Genomic DNA, 26,491 nt, shown 5'->3' with positions numbered 1-26,491 from the left:
TTTGAAAAATATACAGTAGTTCTGGTGTAACGTAAACAGCTAACCTGGAGATGCAGCTTGGTATATAATCCTGTCGTCCGTTCGTTCAGGAACAGCAGTGTGACAGATTGCCATCATGGTCATGAACTCCATAATGACAGGAGCGGTGGGCTGCAGAGAACAAGAACAGAAGAAAGGGGGAAAAGATAAGGAGAATGCACTCATTTAAGGGCACTCAAAACAAAGAAACAAATGAACACTGAAAGGGTTGTTTCGAATGCACAACAATTAAATACAAATTTCACTTACATACTCATCATTTTAAACCATGTGTTCGGAAAGGTGGTCAGTACAGTACACCAAATAAACTGGCAAACTGGAAAGTACAGCAATTTATTTTAGTGATGCTAATAATTTTTTTTTACTATTCCTAATTCTTAAAGCTGAAGCGTGTAACTTTCTCGATGTAAAAATATTCTCTACTATTCCAGCTTAGTATGCATAGCAACTACAATTAAGCCGTTCGTAGGTTGATTTCCTTGAAATTGTAAACACATGGGGAACAAAACTATAGACCATTTCAAGGACATAAACAATAACAAAGGAAATAGAACTAGTCCTGAAGCATTTCCGGTAAAGGCAATTTTATAACCCAGAACTGTCCAAATAAAATGACTAGCGCATACTTTGAGTCCAACTAATACAGAACAAACGAGACGTGTGCAAAACTGAAAAGAAACAATGAGTTGTCATTACAGGATCCTTTAAATAAGACTCTGAGGGGCAGATTCGCTGAACAGTTGCCCAACTTTTGCGTGTGGCATTTCAGTGCAAAAACCTGCATCCCATTCACCAACCACCCACAATCTATTTCAGCAGGAACAATCAGCACTGAAACAGCGTTGTGCCTCGAGTATTTCAATTACGTCACTGTCAATCCTTTCCATGCAAATACGGAACCTGTGTAATTTAGGCTCATTGTAGACTGTGCTGTTACCATGAATGAAAGTAGGCAGTAAATTAATTTGATTTAAAATCATTTGATCACTATTTTATGAATTACTGCTGATGTAGAAGAGCGTTATAGCCAGGAATATATCCAGATGCGTAGTCAAGCGCACTTTCGGCACGTTTAAGAGATGATTTAGGCATCTGCATCACAGTGATGATCTTCAGTTAAGGCGTCAAATAATGTACGGCGGTCTGCGGCATCCTCCGCTAAATAGCGCTCCGATTCATCCCACAAAATGGGATGCATGCATGCAAAATGCATTCTGCACATGTTTTGTGGGCGCGTTTGCGCTATTGCCTGTTGTTGAAGTCAAGCTGTATAAACTAGACAGAAAATCTTTACAGCTCAAATGTTAACATCCAACACAAGTGTATGCTTCTTGCCTCTTATGCAGTGAATCAGCAGTGAGATCCTCCTAATTAGTGATTATGGAAAGCATTGTTCTGGGCCTTTTGAATATGATTACAGTCGTCTTTAGTTTTATATTCCCTTATAGTCTCATATTTTGTTAAGCTCACCTGTGAGAAAACAAAAGCGTCTAGAGAAAAGGAATTAAAGGCTGTTTGAATGGAACTAACAAAGGCAAGAAAAGCCCAGGTGGCCCTAACTATCTTCAGGACAATCATGCTATGATAATATACTGTAGTAGTCATCACAGCAGTGTTGACTTCGATCTCCTTACACAAATCCATGGAAATCAACAAATGAGTGGTTTACATGAAATGTTTTAGGGAGTTTGACATGTTCTGCTGTGTGAAATGCTTTACTACATCTAAAATTATTTGAAAAAGTATTTTTAGCTTTTTTTTTAGCTACCCATACAGACAACTAATATATGGTTATATATGAAGATGTATAAAATTATAGTTAATATATTTGGGCATATATGTACATATTTCAAATTGCACTATTTGAGACATATATTCTAAAGTTCATGAGCAAACGTGAAGCGATAATGTGATATATGTGATATGTTACTTTGATATGCACTGTAGGAATTCATAGAAATACATGTGTCATATGGGAAAAACATATATTACACATGCAAAAACTGTCATTTTGTCGTATTTCGAAATATATACGTTGTATTTATGTACAAGTGACATTTTAGATCAGTGAAAACCATACATTAATATACATATTATATGTGTTTTACATGTGTTACCATACATCACATGTCAGTGTGGGATATATATTATTTATTATATTTTTTATTTATGCTTGTAGTTTTTATGACCTCATCATTTGAGAGACTGCATGGTATATTTGCTCTCATTTGTCACACAGGACCGTTTAAAACAAATATGACCTGCCACAGCCCCTAAAAATAGAAACTTTCCTTTAAACATTAATACAAAATGTAAAATCTTGATGTTGATAAAAAGGCTCATGGACATGTTTTGCATTAACTACCCAAATACATGCAAAAGAGCAGGGTCAAATCTCACTCACCTCTTGACTTAAGAGGCAAAGTGAAGACCAATTAAAATTAAATCTATTTATTCATAAAAAAGGACTATTTGAAATTGACACATCTACACAGCAAAATAAGTGTAGATAATTTTTATAATTAATTAATTAAAGTTTTACTTAATGTATTTAACAATGAAAAACATTGATAAAGTCTGTTTCATAACTAGATTAGGTGGGTAGTATAAAGAGCTGGTATAGGCTGCAGGAGGTGTGAGCATGTGGTTATCAGCCTGTGTGTAAATTCCTGTCTGGCTGGGCATGACTGAGCAGCTGTGATGCTATTACAGTACTTACATGATTGCTTTGGAGGTTTTCCAGAAAGCTGGGGTCATTAAATCCAGATTCCTCTGTAGATTGAGAGCTGTGACTACATACAGAGAAAATGGGTAGAGAAAGGAAGAGAAAAATAAATCAAAAGGAACAGGTGCGCTCCTTTATAAACACTCATCTTAATATAGAAATTGTTTTTATTTTTCTCTCCCTACACTGGAAGACATCTACAGGTTCTCTCATTTACAACATTCTCCATCTGTGATGAAGGATTGGAACACTTGAGAGAAGACTACTCAAAACAAATACACAGATTGATGCATGAAGTCAGATTCATTTTTTATTTTGCTTGAGCTTTTCAAGATCAGGAAAATGTTGGTTCTAAATAATAGGCTGACATTTGCTTTTACTTGATCAAATTTAAAGAGTTAAAGGTATAGTTAAATAATGACCCAATGCCAAAATGTGGAGGGCAGTTATGATACGATGATATGATACGATATCCAATATTTCTAAAAATGTGAAAATATTGGTCTGATATTGGTCAACCCCTAACGTAAAGGAACCATAAAGGAGGATTATAAAGGTTTCACCAGAATTAAAGTTATGCTAAATTAATTGTCACTAAATGTAAACTAATTCTGCTCTTATTATTCATGAAGCATCACCACAGCAGAGTAGATACAAATGCCACGTGACCAACTATTGGCAGTTTCGCCAATAAAGGTCAACTGAATTTCCAACTGGCAGACGACAGTGTTTTTTGGAGGAATATCGATTAGCAGGTCTGTGATAAATGGTTCAATGTCTCAGTAGTGTAGATGAACATGACATTTTTAGAACTGATCCACAAGCTATACAACACTGAAGCAGAAGGAGGAAGTACACTTTATCAAACCAACCTCAGAAATCAGCATTATATTTATGCAACCATGACGGAAAAATGTAAAAGGCAACACAAAATGCTGTGCGTGACCCATTATATTATATAATGCATTTCCAAGTGAAAAAGGATATTCAATGAGAAAAAAAGTAGGGCAGGACCAGAGAGTTATTTCATTCATTGTTAATATTACGCAAAAACTATCTCATTAAAAAAAAAAAGAAATTAAAAGGTTTTATTTTACTTTAATGGTAATTTTAGGAGTTAGGGTTAGATTTCCACTTCTGGCAAGGTACTTGCCAAAAAAAAAAAAGTCACATGAACATCACATTTAGAGCTTATGTCTTTGACAAGTAGCCTTAGCTTGCTCATCAGCTATCGATTTCATGGTTTCATCACGCAGTGCCGTAGGGTGCAGCCTAGAGCATCGTTCCTCTCTCTGTTGCACTATAACAAACAAAACCACAGCTTATGCAAACTGTGGCCAGTGAGATTTAGTCACACATGGTTTTCAAGGTGGGCAGCCCTCATCTCTTAGACTCATGTGGAGGGTAAGGACAAAATCGCAGGCAGAGGGAGAGGAGGATGAAAATCAAATCTATCACACTAAGAGGAGCACATTATGAAACGGTGCCGGCACAAGCAAAATCCAATTTCCTGTCTCTCAGCACCTCAAACAGGGATACATGCAGACATGCGGCTCTCACTCGCTCACTTCCAAAGCTTCTCTTTTCAGACACATTAAAAAGCATCAGCCGAACATTAGATTAGTCTGAATGTGCTCAAAGCAGGAAACAAGGCTTTAAAACACAAAAAGACAAATATCATGCAACATAAACACTGCGATCATTCACGGCGTGCTGGCAAGAATGTTGCGCAAAGGCAACGTTGTATATTCACAGAAACACAATGATATAGCACGTTTCACATTATATTGTAGTAAATGCATGGTTCAGATAATGTACACCTAATGTACAATGTATCGTGCCAGATACGATAGCTTGTCATATGAAAACCATCATTCATTTCTCATGATGGCTTCGGACAAGCATTAGAACAATATGTGGGTGTCAGAGTAGGGGGTTTTCCCAAATGGTCTACACTATTTCCTGAAAGTCAGGTAAGTATGCACTAAACATAGTAGGATTACACTTATTTGCACACTTATTTAATCCACTGTCAATGTAGCCAGTGCACAGAGGCTTCTACTTATTTGCAAAGTCATTGTTTTACATGGTCAGACACAAGGATTAAGATCTTAAACTCTTACAATAGAATGCTTTTTTGCCAAAAATAAAAAAACTTCTCTAAACTGAAATTTCTAAATAATATTTGCTTCCCTCTGGCTTCAGATATGTAGGTAGTGGCCAAATATGTCTGACTTGTCTCTGGCTCAGGATATGTTTGGAATAGCATTCTAGCATTTACTGTTTATGCAGCGTGCCAAATTCTGTGCACAGTATGCAAATTTCTCTTTGTATGGAATACCCGATGTCTTGTATACTGAATAACTTAAACTGAAAAGTTATTCAGTATACAACAAAGCACACTGCACAGAATACTGTACTTGTCTTATTTTCCTGTATTTTGTTTTCAATAACAAGGTGTATAGAAAACTGCAGTATATTCCTCCATGCAATGTGCTTGATCTGACCTTCCATTTCCAGTATGACAAATGACACGGAATTAATATCAGCCAATCTCTTTATTGACGCACTATTCATGGACTATGTTAACGGAGCACAGTATGCACATTTTCTATAGGAACTGAATACCAGGAAGACCTACTGCATTAGACAAAATGCATTGTGTACAACAGAGTATGATATGACAAAGAATAAAGTAATACACATAACTTAATCTTTCATTAAACCAGTGTGATGAATAACACAGAACGTATTATAGGGTTGGGCGATGTCCCCTAAATTGGCAGTTGACGATGTTGACAGTAAAACATCGCGATGGACGGTGATATTGTCGGTGGGGGGTTATATAATTTCATAATTATATGAAAAATTATAATTTCGTTATTTTACTAACCCAACGAATGGCTCGTCTGCGCTTTATCAGTAGGTTGCACGACACGTGAAGCATTATTTTTTTTTAGCTTTCACTTAAGAAGAGTTGTGCACTTTTTATTTTAATATATCTCTTTACATAAATATATTTTCCACTTAAAAACTATAATTTCGTTATTTTACTCACTGATGAGCAAAAGGTCGAGGCAGAAATGACCATGTACCTGCAGGAAATGGCCATTGATGGGGAAGAGGACCCGCTGACTTGGTGGAAAACGAACGACAAAAGGTTTCCGTTCATGGCAAAATTAGAACGGAAATATCTGTGCATATGTGCTACCAGTACTCCATCAGAGCGGGTCTTCAGCACAGCGGGTAGTGTAGTTACTCCAATCCGCAGCTTATTAAAACCAGATAAAGTGAATATGTTGGTATTTCTGGCCAGAAACATCGAAATTTAAACATGGTCTTTGGTGAAAGATATTAGACTTCTTTACGCATTTTTCGCCATCCGTTGCGGAGCTATTCGATTTTGCATATAATTTTTTAAACATTCATTTGTGTAGTTCATATGACCACTTTACAATATTTCAATAACATAATTTATTTTGTAGCCTGTGCTGAAGTTAATTGTGCTGCTGTGAAATGTTAATGCCGAGTTTCGGTCTGAGTGTTGTTCCCGTTTTCCTGTTGTTCTTCTATGTTTTAATAAATGTGTGTTATTCATATTCACCTTGTTTCTTTCATTTGATTTGACATTATGGATTTATGGCCAAGGAAATTTTTATTCAAAAGTATTAACCAGACAAAAGTTATTTGACGTTCGCTGGTCTGGATTTATCTTAAACTGCCGCTTCAGTGTATACAAGAGCTATGTGACAATGAGCAAGATTTTCTGAGACACTACAACTACTAATAATTCATTAATAAAGGCTATTTTCTTGTAGCCTACAACATAAAATATTTTAATCTAAATGTACAGTGTAAGACATGTAAAAAAAAAGACAAGAAGCTAACAATGTCAAGATCAATATTTGTGCAGCCTGCCTGACACGGTATTTTCTGACACGTCACGTCTCTGGCATATACCACAGTATTTAAAATAGCATATATGCATTAGTTATATTCTCAATTTAATTTACAGAGCAATCCCTGCAAAGTTTTTAGGTTAACTATAGAAGAGACTAGGATTAGTGAGTCACACTAGCAAGACTCGCAAAAGGGGGCGTGGCATCACGATGGTGGCTCTACATCGTGATGTTGGTCAGCCATCACGATGGACCGGCACAACCCTAACGTATTACTGTTTTCTGGACTTCATCGAACTCCCAACACAAAACTTAATCAAACAAATAGTAATTTTATTTTCGAGATGATAACAGGACAGCATTTGTGTGTAATGATGTCATGTGGCAACAATTAAGCATACTACTGTTTAATATAAGGGTTCGTCATGTAATTGTGCCAGTTTTTTACTTAAATTTGTTAAATAATTGCTGTCAGTATATTGTGTATACTGCACAGTATTCAGTAAATAATAAGCTAGCATTCCATTCAGAACATACCCATTATTTGGTTAGTCTGCCAAGAGTTTTAAAACGGAGTGTCATTTTAATTACAAAATGACAGAAATATGCAAACTGCAAACTGTTCATACAGCAAACTGTTTAAAATGTTTATTGCTGCATTATGCAAAAAAAAAAAAAAAAATGCACTATTGAGTCAACACTGCACAGTATGCAAAAGGCTTGCACTCCATTCCGAACATAGCTTCAGTTACTGGTGATCCAAAGCCCAGCGGGGTCACAGTCTCCATGGAGACAGAATGCGGCACTTATCAGACCTTGATGGCCTGATTTTGCTCATTCATTCACATCCCTCCCGCAATCTACTGCAGCACTGAACTATAATGAACTATAATATACATTATTTCTCCCTGTCTCACACACACGCCAATGCAGCATTTCCTATTACAGCTCCACTGAGAGGTAAACAGTCCCTGTGCAGACAAACCAGAGTTGATTAAATGTGTGTTTATGATATCTAAACAGAATAAACAGAAGAGGTGGGGTGGAGGGGGGGGGGGGAGGTAGAGAAGGCATTTGCCAGTGTTGCTGACACAACTACCCCGAGGCACACGCGCACACTTCATTCATTTTACCCTTGTTTGAGTCATGCAACTTAAGCTTATAATAAAAGTCCTACTTGGATATGTTAGACAGATCTGAAAGAAAGGTAGGTTTTATTAATAATACCAGATGGGCTTAAATACACTCACCTAAAGGATTATTAGGAACACCTGTTCAATTTCTCATTAATGCAATTATCTAATCAACCAATCACATGTCAGTTGCTTCAATGCATTTAGGGGTGTGGTCCTGGTCAAGACAATCTCCTGAACTCCAAACTGAATGTCAGAATGGGAAAGAAAGGTGATTTAAGCCATTTTGAGCGTGGCATGGTTGTTGGTGCCAGACGGACCGGTCTGAGTATTTCACAATCTGCTCAGTTACTGGGATTTTCACGCACAACCATTTCTAGGGTTTACAAAGAATGGTGTGAAAAGGGAAAAACATCCAGTATGCGGCAGTCCTGTGGGCGAAAATGCCTTGTTGATGCTAGAGGTCAGATGAGAATGGGCCGACTGATTCAAGCTTATAGAAGAGCAACTTTGCCTGAAATAACCACTCGTTACAACCGAGGTATGCAGCAAAGCATTTGTGAAGCCACAACACGCACAACCTTGAGGCGGATGGCCTACAACAGCAGAAGACCCCACCGGGTACCACTCATCTCCACTACAATTAGGAAAAAGAGGCTACAGTTTGCAAGAGCTCACCAAAATTGGACAGTTGAAGACTGGAAAAATGTTGCCTGGTCTGATGAGTCTCGATTTCTGTTGAGACATTCAGATGGTAGAGTCAGAATTTGGCGTAAACAGAATGAGAACATGGATCCATCATGCCTTGTTACCACTGTGCAGGCTTGTGGTGGTGGTGTAATTGTGTGGGGGATGTTTTCTTGGCACACTTTAGGCCCCTTAGTGCCAATTGGGCATCATTTAAATGCCACGGCCTACCTGAGCATTGTTTCTGACCATGTCCATCCCTTTATGGCCACCATGTACCCATCCTCTGATGGCTACTTCCAGCAGGATAATGCACCATGTCACAAAGCTCAAATCATTTCAAATTGGTTTCTTGAACATGACAATGAGTTCACTGTACTAAAATGGCCCCCACAGTCACCAGATCTCAACCCAATAGAGCATCTTTGGGATGTGGTGGAACGGGAGCTTCGTGCACTGGATGTGCATCCCACAAATCTCCATCAACTGCAAGATGCTATCCTATCAATTCACCTTATTGAATCAATGCCACGTAGAATTAAGGCAGTTCTGAAGGCGAAAGGGGGTCAAACACAGTATTAGTATGGTGTTCCTAATAATCCTTTAGGTGAGTGTATATTAGAGGTAAATGTTTAATCCTAATCTTATGGACAGCAGAGAGGAATCCTGCTCCTCTAGGGACACAAGAGACCTCTAGAGAGCCCCCATACAAAGTGCAAATTGAGGCCATGTCTATTCTCATGGGGTCCGTGCTGAACGTGTGAAAGCGATTTAATTTAGAATGGAGCAGTTGCTGCAATACTGTAGTTTTAGAGGCAGAATTAATCAGAAATCACTGTTTTTGTGAAAGTCTACTGCTAATCAAACCACTGTTCACAAGCATAGAACAATCAATGTAATTCATGTAATAAAAACACATATGAAACCTTACATAAATCAAAATAACTTTACAGATCTTTACCATGTTTTCCATGCTTGTTCAATGAACCATAAACAATTAATGAACATGCACCTGTGGAACAGTCGTTAAGACACTAACATCTTACAGATGGTAGGGAATTAAGGTCACAGTTATAAAAAATTTGGACACTAAAGAGACCTTTCTACTGACTCTGAAAAACATCAAAAGAAAGATGCCCAAGGTCCCTGTTCATCTGCATGAATGTGCCTTAGGCATGCTGCATGGAGGCATGCTGCATGGAGGCATGCTGCATGGAGGCATGAGGACTGCAGATGTGGCCAGGGCAATAAATTGCAATGTCCGTACTGTGAGACGTCGAAGACAGCGCTACAGGGAGACAGGAAGGACAGATGATTGTCCTTGCAGTGGCAGACCACGTGTAACAACACCTGCACAGGATCAGTACATCTGAATATCACAGCTGTGGGACAGGTACAGGATGGCAACAACAGCTGGAGTTACACACCAGGAATGCACAATCCCTCCATCAGTGCTCAGACTGTCCGCAATAGGCTGAAAGAGGCTGGACTGAGGGCTTCTAGGCCTGTTGTAAGGCAGGGCATTACCAGACATCACATTACGCTTTTGTCTCACCAGGGGTGATGGTCGGACTCGCGTTTATCATTGAAGGAATGTGCTACACAGAGGCCTGTACTCTAAAGCGGAATCGATTTGGAGGTGGAGGGTCCGTCAAGGTCTGGGGCGGCATGTCACAGCATCATCGGACTAAGCTTTTTGTCATTGCAGGCAATCTCAACACTGTGGGTTACAGGGAAGACATCCTCCTCCCTCATGTGGTACCCTTCCTGCAAGCTCATCCTGACATGAACCTCCAGCATGACAATGCTATCAGCCATCTTGCTCGTTCTGTGCGTGATTTCCTACAAGACAGGGATGTCAGCCATGGCCAGCGAAGAGCCTGGATTTCAATCCCATTGAGCACGTCTGGGACATGTTGGATCGGAGGGTGAGGGCTAGGGCCATTCCCCCCAGAAATGTCCGGGAACTTGCAAGTGCCTTGGTGGAAGAGTGTGGTAACATCGCACAGCAAGAACTGGCAAATTTGGTGCAGTCCATGAGGAGATGCATTGCAGTACTAAATACAGCTGGTGGCCACACCAGACACTGATTGTTACTTTTGAGAGACTGTTGAGTGTGAAAATCAATCAATTTACTCAGAATGGTGCCAAAAACAAAAAACATGCAGTGAGCGGCAGTTCAGTGGACGGAAACGCTTTGTTGATGAGGTCAACAGAGAATGGCCAGACTGGTTTGAACTGTCAAAGTCTACGGTAACTCAGATAACCACTCTGTACAACTGTGGTGAGAAGAATATAATCTCTGAATGCTATTCTGAGATGCGGGTTGGTGCGGTTTTGGCAGCACAATGGGGACCAACACAATATAAGGCAGGTGCTTTTAACACACACACACAAAGACAAAGATCCCCTATTTAGCCGTAACAGACTGTAGGGGCAAGTACTGTTAGCGAGCACCTATGAAGGCTGTAACGGTACACGAGGGGCCAGCACCACGCCCGACCGCCTTTGTCTCCCCAGTGGCGATGTTTTTTTACACACCGCACCAGGTACTCATTTTAGGCTGAGTCGACCTAGGGGAGGCCTGGGACCAGTTCAGATAATCGTCACTGGTGTTGGCCATGAGTGGGAATCGAACTCGGGTCACCAGGTTTGTAGCGTTGCGCACGCCCACACCACACCACACCCCCCCACCCACCCACCCACCCACACCCACACCCACACCCACCCACCCACCCACACCCACTTTAATTTGGGGTAAAATAGGACCTGCTGGTTCTCATCTGCTCTGGGGAAGACATCTCAGCTGATTTGAGTGGAAAACTAGAATTCTTGAATTGAAGCTCCATTCATAATTTATTAGTGGTGTTCAAAATTAGCCAAATCCATAGAGGTGTTTTGAATTTGGTTGATCTAGTTACAAATCATAAGGGGCATCGAGTGACTGCAGGTGTAGTATTTGTTGGAAAGGAAACATAATTAGTGACTGCTATTTTAGACATCCAATACAGCCCAAAGAACAGATTAAAAGAGATAAGTCAAATGACACATTTACAGCAAAGCAAAGAATATTAGCATATTATTTCATTTGTAACATCACAATCGTACACTACTTTTGGATCACACTGCTGATAAAGTCCAGTGAACACAATCATATCACAAGCAAATGTTTTGAACCACATATTTCACAAGGTGTTACAGCAAGACCACATCACAGAAGCAAAATAAAAACATCCAAAAGTGTTGATTCTTACCAGTCCTCTTCTGTAAAATTACCATCCTCAACTTCAGGTGCATGACTGTTGAGTGAAGTGAACAGAGTTACAGACCGAACAGGACAGGAAAGACCACTCAGCAGGTCTGCCAGTGCAAGTATATTTGAAATACAATTTGTATTTTATTTTTTAATTATGTTTGCAGAGGCAAACACGTAAAGCAAATCTGGACCAAAGTATGAACGTCAGAAAAGAAAGCGTATATGTGCATCAACTGTCTCGGAGTGCTGATCCAAGATTAAAATGCATCCTGAAAAAATCATACATTTCATCCAGCTAGCTGGAACTGCTGGTAATAATGTTATAGTAGTGAAGTGATAATCTACTTATGCACCATCAAAAAGCCTGAGACTCTTTTCTGATCAGTTTACCATTCCTCACTATTAATTTGTGGTAATTCCAGCCTGACCTCATGAAATTTACGTGACAAATTGGGGGGTTTGACACCAAAAGCCAGTGAAATGGTGCCTGTAGAGCGGAGGATGGCGGGGCCAGGCTGGAACAATGCACGCCCGGTCCCCAATCAGCCTGATGGGGGCACGCGAGAGATAAAAGGCAGCCGGTGACGACTGTTCGAGAGAGAATGACAAGCAGCTTGTTTGTTTGTGTGTTTTCCGTTCAGTTATTATAAAAATTATTATTTATATTGTCAAGCTGGTTCTCGCCACCTGCTTTCCCTTAACCCGCTTTACAGTGTCGTATTCAGACGAGGTTAATGATTAAAACTTCCCTAACCTAAAACTTCAGCCTGAACCTCACCAATGGTGTTTTAAAATATAAATGAGACTTTAAAAAGACATCCTGGGGGCCTGGGTAGCTCAGCGAATGAAGACACTGACTAACATCTCTGGAGTCGTGAGTTCGAATCCAGGGCATGCCCAGTAACTCTAGCCAGGTCTCCTAAGCAACCAAACTGGCCCGGTTGCTAGGGAAGGTAGAGTCACATGGGGTAACCTCATTATGGTCACTATAATATGGTTTGATCTTGGTGGGTTGTGTGGCGAGTTGTGCGTGGATGGTAACGAGCTCAACAAGCCAAGTGATAATATGTGTGGACTGACGGTCTCGGATGCGGAGGCAACTGAGATTAGTCCTTCGCCACACCCCATTGACGTGAGTCACTACGCCACCACGAGGACTTGCCATTAAAAAAAAGGGGAGATAAAGGGGAGAAACTATAGTAAATTACTGTATTTCCGTGACTTGCATCGTATAGCAATGAAAATGTGTATCTGTTTTGTGGCGCACCAGGGATGCATTTTTTATGGTTTAAAAAAGGACAGTATTGTAACGTTATGTACAATCTCATTTATATATTTTCATATTCAAAATTTTTTATCCCAGATCAGCAAAACCTTAGATTAATATAACACCCAATAGAGAATTCATGACAATTATGCATATCAGATTTGACACACAGATCTGAAACATGAAAGTGACTTTGAAGGGTAGGGTGGGGTGACTAACCAATAATTAGTACATTAAATTTTTTTTTTGGGTCATACTCTAAGCCACATAACTAGACAGATATTGTGGAATGGCTACATTATTTTTTGACAGCCACTAGTAGAGGGCAAGTGGATGAATTGCTGGCTGCTAAACTGTGTCGGTGTCTGCTGGGATATGGAGACACAGACACTGCTGCAGGCCTGACAGCAGCAAATTATTCTTGCATCTTTGCCCCGGTCAACAGTTTCGGGCGTGGGGGCTTTGTTAATTGTAATATGAGTGGACACTGGCCTGACCAAGTGTTTAACGGACTAGACACTGGTGAGGGAGGAAGACATGATGGGCAATGCAAGTATTGTGGCAGAGGCAGAATAACATACCACGAAGGAAAAAATTGGCAATAAATAAAGTTCTGTGCATTGAAGAAAGCATTTTGAATGTGCCCCAAAAAATATGGTATTACCACATAATGTCCAAACATTTTTATTTTGACATGTACCACCATACTAATGCCACTTTATACTTTGAAGTGCTTTGGAGTAGCATGCAAATACCATGGAACTTGAGAATGGTAATCATTCAGTAATATGTAAGTATTTATATCAAAGCATTATGGTATTATGTTGTATTATGGTGCACTGGAAGCTTCTGTCACCATGACAAATTCCTTGTGTGTGTACGTATGCTTTGCAATAAAGCTCATTAAATGACTATTAACATCTGATCCCATCAGTATACCATGGTACTGCCTCAGTACTTTTTAAATATTTTGGCATTCTATTTTTTTATAGAAAATATTAAAACACAGGGCAGGTTGAATGGCCATGCATGTATTTGCCTCAGTACCATCAGCCTTGTGGGGCAGAGCATTGTTTAGCATTCTGAAACAGAATGAACTGCAATTCAATATAGGCCAACACAAGTCCAGCAGGTATTCGACTCTACTACCTCTACACATCCAAACAAAAAGTATTTTTGCAGATGTGCGTATTTGTTCATTTAAAACAAACATGCTTTAAAAATGACAAATGCTAGCATATTAGACCCTACGACTGTACAAAATAGCTTTGAAATGATCAAGAAGGTCAAGAGAAAAGAGGAGCAACAGAAATCTCAGAGTGGGCATGAGAGACTTGCATGAAAGGTAGAGTCCAGAACTGCACTGCCCCACAGACACTTCAAAGAAAAACTCAAAATAATTAATAACCTTGGCTGGTGAGGTTGTAGTTTCATACCAGAGTTGGAGTTAAGATACAGACCCAAACAAATAACAGATCCCCAAAGAATCAGACCAATGCCAGATCCCCCAAGACCATGATCAAGAAAAGATCGCCCAGGTCCAGACGAAGACCCAGACTAATACCAGGTCCCCCAAGACCCAGACTATAATGTTTGAGATACAGATCCAGACCAAGATCCAGGCCAATCCCAAACTTTCTAAGAACCAGATAAAATTAGAATGCTTGGGGTCCAGGTCCAGACAAAGAGAGGGAACAATTCCAGATCCCAAAAGACGCAGTACAATACCAGATCCCCTAAGATCCAGACCAAGATTAAAATGACTAATACCAGATTCCCCAAGTCCCAGACCAAAATTAGAACCCTAAATGTCCAGGTTCAGACCAAGACCCAGACCAATACCAGATCCCCTAAGACCCAGACCAATACCAGATCCCCTAAGACCTAGACCAATACTAGATTCCCCCAAGATCCAGACCAATACAAGATCCCCTAAGAGCCAGACCAAGATTAGAAAGCTTGGAGCCTAGGTCCAGATGAAGATCCAGACCAAAACCACATCCCCTAACATGCAGTACTATACCATATCCTTAAGACCCATACCAAGACAAGAACATTTGAGGACAAGGTCCAGACCAATACCAACTGAGCTAAGACCCAGACCAATACCATCTCCATCCAAAACACAAACCAAGACAAGAACACTTGAGGCCCAGGTCCAGACAAAGACTCAGACCAAGACATGACGGTCCTAGAATCATTTTAATGATCTAAATAGGGCTGTCACGATTATTACATTTAGCTGAAGATTAATTGTCAAACAAATAATTGTGATTATGATGACTCATTTTCTGTTTTAGGGCTATGACGGTTAATTGTCTCTTGTAAGGCATAGGGCATTCATGATTAATTGTCAAATGAATTCTCATTTCATATTTAACTTAAAATAAAATGGGGCAATATGATTTCCTTTCAAGGCCTTAAAAACTTCTGAACGACATGAAAAATAACGGGTCTGTTCCAAAACCTAGTGAGCATCCTCCGAATGCAGCATTTTAAGACATTATAAGACGAGAAGGCATCTTGATTATGCTGCCTCTTAAGATATCTTGTATTGGCCAAATTCTCAGGTAGCATTGCATGTATCCTTCCCTGGGTAAGCTATCCCAGAATGCACCGTGATGAGCTGAAGCGAGAGACATTTTGATTATAAATATACTTATAATACTTTCACTATGGAAAATTATTGATAAATAACAGTTTAATATGACACAAAACTGAATATTTTACAAAAATGTGTGTGTGTCGTGCATATTTATGCTCATTAGAGGATCGCGTTGAGTCACTTGCATTGAAATCAGTTGTAGTATTCAGCCTTCGTATTAGCTGTAGAGTAATAGTGTGCATCTCCTCGGTGTTACTGCATGACATTAACACAGTGTGTATGAACCTGCTATGACCAGGAATATTTGCCATTACACGATTATTTCAAGTGAATATGGAGCACTTTGCATTCACTACCAAAGTGTATATTTGTTAGTTTATATTTTCACGGGAATTTGGCGCATGTCTCTGCTGATGGCGCGTGCATCAGAGCGCTTGAGAACAGGAGCTGCTCTGGCTGACATCTGTGGTGCGTCGCAGTGACGCTCGGAGTTCAACTGAATGGTACAAATGCGACATTGATGACATTTAGCCTATATATATATTTGCTTAAAATTCCCTTATTTTGGCATTCAAATGTGATTGGAATGAACAATAAAAGGTAAGATCAAATATCACAAAAGACCTAGAGCTTAAATCGAAGTTGGAAACAAGAACAGACCCAGACCAATACCAGACCCACTGAGACCAACTTCCTCCAGACCTAGACACTTCATGGCCCAGATCCAATCCTAAGACCTGTCAGTCCAAGAATGAAGCTGCCGATTCTGAATTTATTGCTGACACGTTCTATAAAGGATAAGAAAATTATTCATGGAATCCTTTGCAAATTCTGTGTAATGGTGACAACACAATACCACTATTACAGACCTGTGGTTGAGGTAATTATCACCTTAATTAAGTTGGAAATGGAAAAAGGCGTTAAGATGAGAACCAGATTCAGACTGTAAGTTTTGTGTCTCTGACCAAGACACGATATAATGAGACTCAAACTCAGAGGTCTTCTGACCAAAATGTCAGTTCTAGTTCAAACCCCATTAGAGGTGATGAAAGAGGTATCATCATTGTGCCTTTGATCCAGGCACTTACCCCAAGTTCGGTCTGAGGGGAGACTGATCCTAAAATATGTGTATTGACAGTCATGTTAGGAAAAAGTGTTCGCTAAATTAATACTCTGTAATTAGAAAATACTTCGAAATGTACAAATTATTCACATACGAATCCGGACAAGATATAATCACACCTTACACCTGACCTTGAAAAGTAGCCTTCATTAGATTCTAGGTCTGTTACATGTACAAAAATAAGCCTCTGTTTAACCCAAGAGACATTTTGAGGAAGGACAGCATGATTGCAACTGGGCATTGACACATAACAATTCACAAACAGGGAACAAAAGGGGTATAAATAGCACTTCTGCTACATCTACTGCAACATATAGCCATCTTTTGTCAACCATTTGTCATCCATATCTCTTCCCATGTAAAGTACATTTCTCAAAAGTATATTTCTCTGACAAAAAATTAAACTTTCAATGGTTTCTCCTTAAATTTTTGGCACACATGCGTTCTTTTGGGGTGAAGTGCCAAGCACACTTTAAAGTGTTTTTAACAAGTTGAAATCGAAATGGGGTCACGGTAGGTCTTGATGTAGGTCCATAAATAAGCTGAGAAAAAGGTGAGTATTTGGAAAAGAGAAAGTGTAAATTGTGATGAAAAAAAGGCTGCCCAACTTCACACCTCAAAGCAGTAAGTACTAAAAACAAAGCAAGCTAATGGTATATGGTATAAGGTACGTAAGGCTAACTTGTGCTGAGGGCTAAGGAATGATTTAAAAGACAGAAAAGAGAGAGAGAATAAAACACACCTCACTGATGCCATCATGTCTGTATGAGAGAGCACCTCAGCCACATATCATCAAATTAACTAGCATCTTCACCCAAAGGGATTTCCTCATTTATTACTGTTCTGCTTAATTAACTGTGCAAGGAAACACAAGTGAAGTGGGAGAGAGACATGAGGGTTGAGGAAGAGCAAAGCACGTCACACCCTCTTGTGAGTATGTTAAACCTCTCTAAGGCTGATTTACGTGAAAAAAAAAAAAAAAAACGGGCATTTGTACGGAAGAGGACCAATGGCCAATGAATAATAAAAAAATAAAGCCATCTCGAGATTAAAGTCATTATAATGCGAGATTAAACTCGTTAAATTTCGAGAAAAAAGTCGAAATACAATCTTGAGAATAAACTCATTAAATATCGAGATTAAAGTCATTATAATGCGAGATTAAACTCGTTAAATTTCGAGAAAAAAGTCGAAATACAATCTTGAGAATAAACTCATTAAATATCGAGATTAAAGTCATTATAATGCAAGATTAAACTCGTTAAATTTCGAGAAAAAAGTCGAAATACAATCTTGAGAATAAACTCATTAAATATCGAGAATAAAGTCATTATAATGCGAGATTAAACTCGTTAAATTTGGAGAAAAAAGTTGAAATACAATCTTGAGAATAAACTCATTAAATATCGAGATTAAAGTCATTATAATGCGAGATTAAACGCGTTAAATTTGGAGAAAAAAGTCGAAATACAATCTTGAGAATAAACTCATTAAATATCGAGAATAAAGTCGTTGTGTTTCGAGAAAAAACTCGTTAAGTTTAATCTCGCATTATAATGACTTTAATCTCGAGATGGTTTTATTTTTTTATTATTGCTTGGCCCTAATCCTCTTCCGTACATTTGCATCAGGATTCAGGGATTTAACCAAAGAATTTCCAAGATTTTTCCAGTGGAAAATAGATAAAAATAACTATAGCAACTGCACTTACATAAGCCAATACAATATTTTTAAGCTGAGCACAGAGAAAAAATAATTTTAACTAGAGATTTCCATGACTTTTGTCAAAATGAGGATTTTGTACATTTCTAAGGCTTTTAAAAATCCCTGACATACCCAAGTTTCCCACGACCCTCATACTGAAAGGAACTTTCAGCGACAAAGCAACTAAAAGTCATAAATTTGTAAGCCTAGACTCATAGAATCAGAGTACTATACCTACTTTTTGCTAAATGATTTTCACATGGCTCGTATCACACCAGTTTCCTGATGAAATGAACACTAGAGGCACTACAACAACCAAATTGTATTCTCTTTCAAACTGAAGGGGATTGTTTCACCCCTGACTGTTGGCCTGATGAGTTGAATATCTTTCACTTACAGCTGGTATAATCAAAGGTTGGATAAGGCCTATGTCCAAGTGAAGCCTGACACAAACTTTGATGGGAAGACCCTCAGTTTTGTTCCTTTTAATGATGTCATTGCAGGAATTGTTTGGAGTTTTGAACTGTATGCTTAAGAGAAGAGCCCTCTTGATTCATGACTCACTTCTGACACATATCTGCTGACCAACCCTGCTTAAGTCACAAAGGCCACCCATGGGCTTCCCCTAGGTCTCCTATCACATATAGCATTTACTAACTTTCACTTTTTTCTGACAATCCATATTGTTGACACTGATTTCAGAGAGAATATTGTTAAAAGTTTTAACAGGAGAAAGTACATCTTATATCTATGTTTCAATAGATTTGCTTGAAGCAAAGCTTTTTGGCCACAACCTTGAGGTGTGAGCTGTGTTTCTCTCTCTTAGATTGTCTGTGGGCAGCTGGAACCCGAGATGGCGAATGACCATATAAAGACCTCTCCTATAGGAATGCTGACTTGTTAAATAAATTGGGTCATGTAGTACTTAATTCAGAACTGTAACTGCCAGTGACAGACTGCTGCTGATGCATCAAATCTGAGCAAAGCAGAGCAATAAAATATGACTGCAACTAATGGGAATGATCAGCCTCCTGATACATTTGAATACAGCAGTTGAGTAGGAACGCCTACTAGTGACCAACTTCTTTCCACTCCCTTTCGAGCAACTATTATTATAAGTGTAAATAATATGTGTGTATACGTGTATATATTTATATCTATGTATATGGGTAAGCTGTGCTATGTTATTTTTATTTTTTTATTTTTGTGTGTGTGTTAATATATATGTATATATTATTTTATTTTATTTTGCTCGAAATAAACTTCAATCAATCAATCAAAACAGTGGAGCAACTTGGAGTGATGGATCGCTTTCAATATGAACGCCCCTCAAGAAACCGAAAGGTCTGGTGTTTTATTAAATTGCAAAAACACATGCAATATCTAGTAAGTCTACCGCATTCAAATGTCACTGATATTTTAGACCTTTTTGCTTGTGTACTGTTATATCAAGCAAACCATTTAACCTCACTTTCCAGATAGAACACTGTCCTGTCAGACTTATCCAGATTTACTCTAAGCTAAAGAGATAAGTTTGAAGATGTTTATCTTCAATAAACAGAATAGAGAAGTCACTGCAGTGGATTTGGGAGTCGCCATGAGTTTTATTTGTTTGTCAATGGTGAGAGCTTCAAATAAAGACATGCAAAAGAAAAAACAGAGGACTATAACCTGACACGAGCTCGTCTCGATAAATAAAAAAAAAAACAGCATTCCAGCATGGTTCGTATAAAGTATGTTGTTTTTCCCCTCAAACAAGCATGTCACATAAAAAATCTAGGCTATATTGCACATGAAACTCTACTGTGGGCTTGCTCGAAGATTCCATTTACTAAAAAAAAAGATGTCTCAACTCAAAAACATCAATGACTTGGTATGGGGGCTCTTCTCACTCCAAAGCCCAGTGAGAGGAGATTTGGAGAGGGTGCGGGAAGGGAAGGAGGATGCAGCATCAATAGAGACCAAGTTCGTTTGAAGCTGATTAAAGACCCCATCAATATTCATGAGACTGACGACAAGGACTTCTTCAGAAAAACTGCTGTGGATATACATGTCATAGATAAAACATGAGCTGCAATGACTTCATTAAATGCTAAACAGAAGGATATTCCTGATACTAAGATGTATTGGATATCACCAATGTCAGTCTCCTGCTCGTATACACAAAGAGCCATGGGGTGGCCGGTGTGACTCTGGAGGCCATATCTGTGAAATTCTGCCTGGCTCAAAGATCAAGGTTGCAGGATTACAGTGTGAAGGTGTGACCTTGATTTGAGCATTTATTCTTTCTTTTTCTCTTTCTTGCATTTCTCTTTCTTTTTTTTCTCTTTTATTTTCTCCTTTCCCGCTTTCTTTACTGCTTTCCTCCTCTTTGTCTTCCTTCTTTGCTTCCTTTTCTTTCAAACTTTCTTCTTTCCTTCCTCTCTCCCCATTAAATTTTTTCCATCCTACTTTTTTCCTTTTGTTCTTTTCTTAGTTTTTTTGCTTCCTCCTTTCTTTATTGCTTTCCTTCATTTTCTCTTCCTTCCTTTTCTTCATTCTTTCGGACTTTGTTTCCTTCCTTTCCACTTTCTTTCATTCCTTTTCAGTTCTTTTATTTTCTTTCTATCTTTCTTCTTTCATTCCTTCTTTCTCCCTTATATTCTTTTTTCCTTCCATATTTAATTTTTTTCTTCATTTCTTCCTTCTTTTCTCTATGTCCTTCCTCCATTGTCACTCACTTTATTTCCTTAATTCTTTCTAGCTTTGTTTCCTTCCTTGCTTGCTTCCCTTGTTTCCTTCCTACCTTCCAAAATGTTTATCTTTCCTCCTCACTTTATTCATTCTTTCCTTCCTCTCTCTTCTTCTCCTTTTTCTCTCACTTTCTTCTTTCTTTCTTGTTCCTTCCTTTTCTTTCTCATTTGCTTCTTTTTCATTCCTTCTTTCTACCATTGTTTCCTTTATTCCTGCTATTCTTCTTTCTTTCCTTCCTTCTTTAAATTTTTCCTTAATTTATTCCTTCATCTTTGCTCACTTTCTTTCCTTCCTTCCTTTTTTCTGGCTTTGTGCCCTTCTTTGCTTCCTTTGTTTCATTCATTTCTTCCAAGCTTTCTCCCTTTCCTTCCTTACCACTTTTTTCTTTCTTTCTTTCCTGCTTTTCATTTCTTTTTTTCCTTGATTTATTTCCTCCTTTACTTCCCATATTTCAGTTTATTTCTTCATTCCTTCTTGCTTTCGTCTTTTTCTTCTTTCTCTTCAAGTTTGAAAATGTCACATGGACACTGTTAGAAAGTCTTACATTTATTAGCATAATAAATTATGATTGGCTTTTTCGTCTTACGTGTATTCATTGATCAATTGCAGCCTTTAGACTGCAAAGTTGGCACAAAATAGACATTGTGCTGATTCTTATGCACAGGAGACAATAAGATACAACAACAACAAAGTTTGATGCAGCAGAGCGCCAAAGCCTAAAACTGTAACGCTTTTCTTTTGCGGTCTTGCAAGCTCAATTTCCTTATGGAAATAAAATTCCAACATTTCTACCTGCTTTAATATTAGAATTAAGCATCTTTCTTTAAGTGTCAAATAGGAAGTGTCTCTGGAATCTGTGTTCTCCTCATATCAGAAGAATTTAAATTGAGTTAATGGGATTAATGCTGCTCTTTCATGCCCAATGCTGGTGTACACATACTTTAGATCTCTAGATATGAAACTGCTGCAGTATTTTAGTCCCTGAAAATAGAACATAAAGCTGCACCATAAAGCATGAATGTGAAAACTAGGTTGTATTTTGTGATGGTTGGTGTGTCTGTGATTAGATCTAGAGCAGCAGTTCCCAACCGGATGGCTCTCAAAGATCCATAAAATGTGTGATACCAGCAAGACAGCATCCTCTTCTAATAAAAGGTTACAAGGAAAAAAGGTTGGGAACCATTGATTTACAGTCCTTGTGCATGTAGATATTCAATAAGCTGAGAGCTCTGGCCCCGGCATGAACTCGAACCGTGTAATGTGTCTCGTCTTTTGAAAACTGCTTAACATTAACATCACTGTGGTTGTAAAGATTATCTGGTAAAAAGGAAAACTGCAGATACAGAAGAGTACTATGCCATCTTACTTTATCATCTGCCTAATGCTGGGCATACATTTGTTTTTGTTTTTCTGGAGGGGAATTCCAATTAACTTCTATTGCTTTAATACGGAGCTAATGATATGTTCTATCCTCTAACCCTACCACTAACCTAAACCTAACCCTTAAAGAAAACCTGATCCTCACAAACAAACAAATACAACTAATGTCTAATGCAGAACTCGCAAAATGTCTAGTTATAAAACACACACACATACATACACAACCAATTAAAACACCTTAACCTAGACAAACAGGCAATTTGAAATGCACTGTTTGAAAATCAGCGAGTCACCCACTCTGTTATTTATAGATCTGGCTGAGCAGGGAAACAACGAGGCAGCTGCTAACAAGAGAGCCGAGGACAAGACAGCTAGAGCCAGATGTACACTCTACTCATGATGAAAGCAATGCCGGGTGTCTGTGTGTGTGTGTGTGTGTGTGTAACAGAGCCTTACCCGTAGGCCACACCTGCAACAGTGCATTTCTTAAACTGCATGACGTTGCAGGTCAGGGTGCCCGTCTTGTCCGAAAAGATGTACTTCACCTGGTTTCAAGAATGAGAGGGAAATAGAATAAGGAATAGTTCACCCAAAAATGAAAATGATCATTTACTCTCCCTCATGTTATTACGAACCTCACAATCTGCCCCTCTGCCATATCGCTCATGAATCTCATTCACATGTGTGTACATTTAAACATACTGCATCAAGATGCGTCACGTCAGGTATGACCGCAACAACGATTTGTCACGACATACAAAAGAACAATTTTGTCATTGACATCAAACGAATGCCACTTATGGGTGGGTGATCATGAACTCCGGTCGTAATCAAACAACAAATGGTGGAATGCAATTTATGCTATAGATTGAAAATATGCAAATGATATATGAGAACTACATCAGCAAAGATTTCATTTCATTTTCATGTCCAAGTAACAAATATTTTCTCTTAAATATCCTGAATAAAAATTTACATTTCAGACTGTGACAATGAGTACCTGTCCAAGTTCTTCATTTAGGTTTGAGGTGCGAGCCATAGCTGGTGTATTGGTGACTTCATACAGCATGTCAGTGTCCTAAAACACAGTAAGTCACCAAGCAGAATCATCACAATCTTTTTTATTATTACATTGTCATGTTGACTTCACAACATGTTTGTACAACTTTTAAAAACCCTTTAAAGGATTAACTCATGTGATCAAAGCAAAACGAATGAAAACTGCACTCAAAATGCTTGTTATTCAGGGGAATTCTAAAAACTCCACTGCATCTGAAAGCTACGTCTGTGTGCTGCAAGTACCCTGCCCCAAATCCAATTTTGTCATCTCCAAATGGGTTATTTTGATAAAGCACTTTCATTTTGGCCGTGAATTTTTCTTGGAGCGGCCCTGGAGGTTTAGGCAGCCTGCATTACAGAGGAAGCAGATTCATCACAGTGGAGCAGCGGGAGCGCTGTCTGCCTCACACTCACCCAGTTGATGAAGAAAGCTTGGATGAACTTGATGACCTCCAGAGTCACTAGAAGACTGATCGGGATCAAGTTGTTGAAGAGTATGATGAAGGTAAGGAAGTTCAGGCCAAAGTTAGCTGCTCCACCATCTGGAAAAAGAGGAGCAGGGGAGGAAGAGAAGAGCGGTAGTAAGGTGGCAAATAGGCTTTTTTGGGCGCTGAAGAGCACAATGGGAGTGGAAGGGGAGATGATAGAAGTAGGTTAATGCCACAAGCTCATCTTGTCTAATACGCAACGTTTCCACAATGCTCCACAAGTGTTGTGCCAGCATTGTGCAAACTGAGCAAACATATTTCATCCACCGAAACTCTTCGAAAAGCCTCTAACCTGAATGAATTTACATAAACTCCAATTAGGGCTTTTATAAATCAGTTTGCAAGAACTGAGAACTGGTTCAAAACACAGTCTTTGACATCGGAGCAGCAGCCTTGGCAACATGTGCAAGATTGGAAGCAACAGATTCTCTCACAATGCACTGGGGTGGGTGATCATGAACTCCGGTCGTAATCAAACAACAAATTCAACAGAGACATAAGCACGAAGATAAAGAAAAGTGTGATAATAAATAGAAACAAGACCACAGACACAAGACAGCTCACACAGATTAAGTCAACATGAAACTACTTTTGCAACCCATTTTACTTCTGTAATGTGATTTAAACAGAATATTCATTAAGGGCGGAGTTTCATTTGATTTTTCTGAAATTTATTGGATTGTGAAAAGTGTGCGTTTTTACCAGAATAAGGCCAGAATTGAATGAGAGTTTACAGGTGATTGTGGAAGTCTGCACCCCCTCACAGCTGGCACCCAATTTTTCAAATCTACTGCTATTTGCAAATATTGCTGTCAACTTAATTACATGAACCAGCAATAAATTACTCTAGTGTTTTATATTTGCAAGATCTTAGTAAATCTGTATTATCTACTACAGTCCCCTAAAACAATGCCTATAAATAACAGACTTTGCTCAGCAAGAAAAGCTGGCAAAGAAAGTTTTGACATTTTAATGAAAGATGACAAAGACAAAAAATCGTGCACCAATAAATCATTCATAGTGAGACATGAAACATGTATTAAGAAAGTAAATGGGGTCAATTTTGAATTCATGTTGACTTGAAGCATAAATAAAAAGCTTTACCTGGGTGATCCGTGGAATGCAATAATGCTCTTTTCTGAGCAGTGAGGTGAAGAAGTGCTCTCCCATACCAAAACATAGAACCAAATAGGCTTATCATAGAGACAATGGCTATTGGTACTGACTCACAGAGAGAGGAAGAGGATTTGGCTAGTGGTGGGAAGACAATCAGTTTGGATGTTTCAATGTAAAGGAGGGGGACTCAGTCAAAAGCATATTACTATCAGAAGGAGCCGGGCAGAGGGAGGTGACATTTGGAGAAATTTCAATAAAAGGTCATTTTGGAAGGTCACCGACTGTTCAATATGATTCATTGTCTGAACCATTGTATTAGCAAGCCATGCAGTGATAATGAACTAGCTTGACGATCTCTTGACAGTCAACTAAAAGGAACATTTTGATTGCAATAATTTTTACTGTACACCAAGACAAAAAATGTAAAGGTTAGTTAGTTGAAGTATTCAAGCCTAGAGATGACTAGACTTAAGATCAGAATAAAGATTAAAGATGAGATCATTTAAAAATCACCAAGACTGAAATGGAGCCCATTAGTTTTTCGTGCATTCAATATCAATGAGATAGATATGCTTCACCACACTATAGGGCTAGGCGATATATTTAATATTTACAATAAATTTGCAGCTGAAATAAAATTAAGCAAAAACATGATTATCACAATATTGATTTTCATATGTTGTTAATGCGCCTTGTATTGCCCATTATTAAAAAATTCAAAAGATGTCATTAAAGATATCATTAGACTAGTTTCACGATCATTCCTTGTTTTGCGACAATTGAGTATCAGAAAGTCAAAGGGATAGTTTACCCAAAAAAATTTAATTCTCTCATTTACTCATCCTCATGATTTGTGAATGACATTCTTTCTTCATCACACATTTGAAGAAAATTCGAAAAATATCTCAGCTCAGAAGTTTTTGAAAATACCGAGAAGATGATGGTGAACAGATTTTTGAAGCTCCAAAAACCACAGACAGTCAGCATAAACGTCTTCCATATGACACCATCTGTTAATGTCTTCTAAAGCATTACAATCGCTATTGGTGTGAAAAAGATCAATATTTAAGAACTTTTTTAACTATCTATCTAATCGTGCTTCTGGTCAGAAAGGGTAGTCATTTGAAACACGATTACGTCCGTATCATGGCAATGGTAATACATCACACGAGAGACTGCATGATCGTATTCCTTTAGAAGACAAATGTAGCCGCTGGAGTCATTTCGATGACGTTTACAATGACTGTCTGTGATTTTTGGAGCTTCAAAAGTCAGAT

At 38.7% G+C, this 26,491-nt stretch overlaps 1 protein-coding gene across 3 annotated transcripts in view; it reads right to left on the bottom strand.

Moving 5' to 3' along the window:
* LOC127617163 (phospholipid-transporting ATPase IA) overlaps window positions 1-26,491 on the bottom strand; it is a 197,135-nt gene that overhangs the window by 93,721 nt on the left and 76,923 nt on the right. For all 3 annotated transcript variants that reach the window (XM_052089080.1, XM_052089078.1, XM_052089079.1), the window contains 5 exons: window positions 24,025-24,152; window positions 23,552-23,629; window positions 23,008-23,096; window positions 2,759-2,831; window positions 45-150 (listed from right to left, as the gene is read on the bottom strand). In XM_052089080.1, the coding sequence (XP_051945040.1) occupies window positions 45-150; window positions 2,759-2,831; window positions 23,008-23,096; window positions 23,552-23,629; window positions 24,025-24,152 (474 nt within the window). The remainder of the gene's footprint in view (window positions 1-44; window positions 151-2,758; window positions 2,832-23,007; window positions 23,097-23,551; window positions 23,630-24,024; window positions 24,153-26,491) is intronic.

The sequence above is a fragment of the Xyrauchen texanus genome, chromosome 23 (assembly GCF_025860055.1).
Source record: "Xyrauchen texanus isolate HMW12.3.18 chromosome 23, RBS_HiC_50CHRs, whole genome shotgun sequence".
NCBI lineage: Eukaryota > Metazoa > Chordata > Actinopteri > Cypriniformes > Catostomidae > Xyrauchen > Xyrauchen texanus.
Note: the sequence above shows the minus strand (reverse complement) of the source record. Positions and strands in the feature narration are given on the sequence as shown.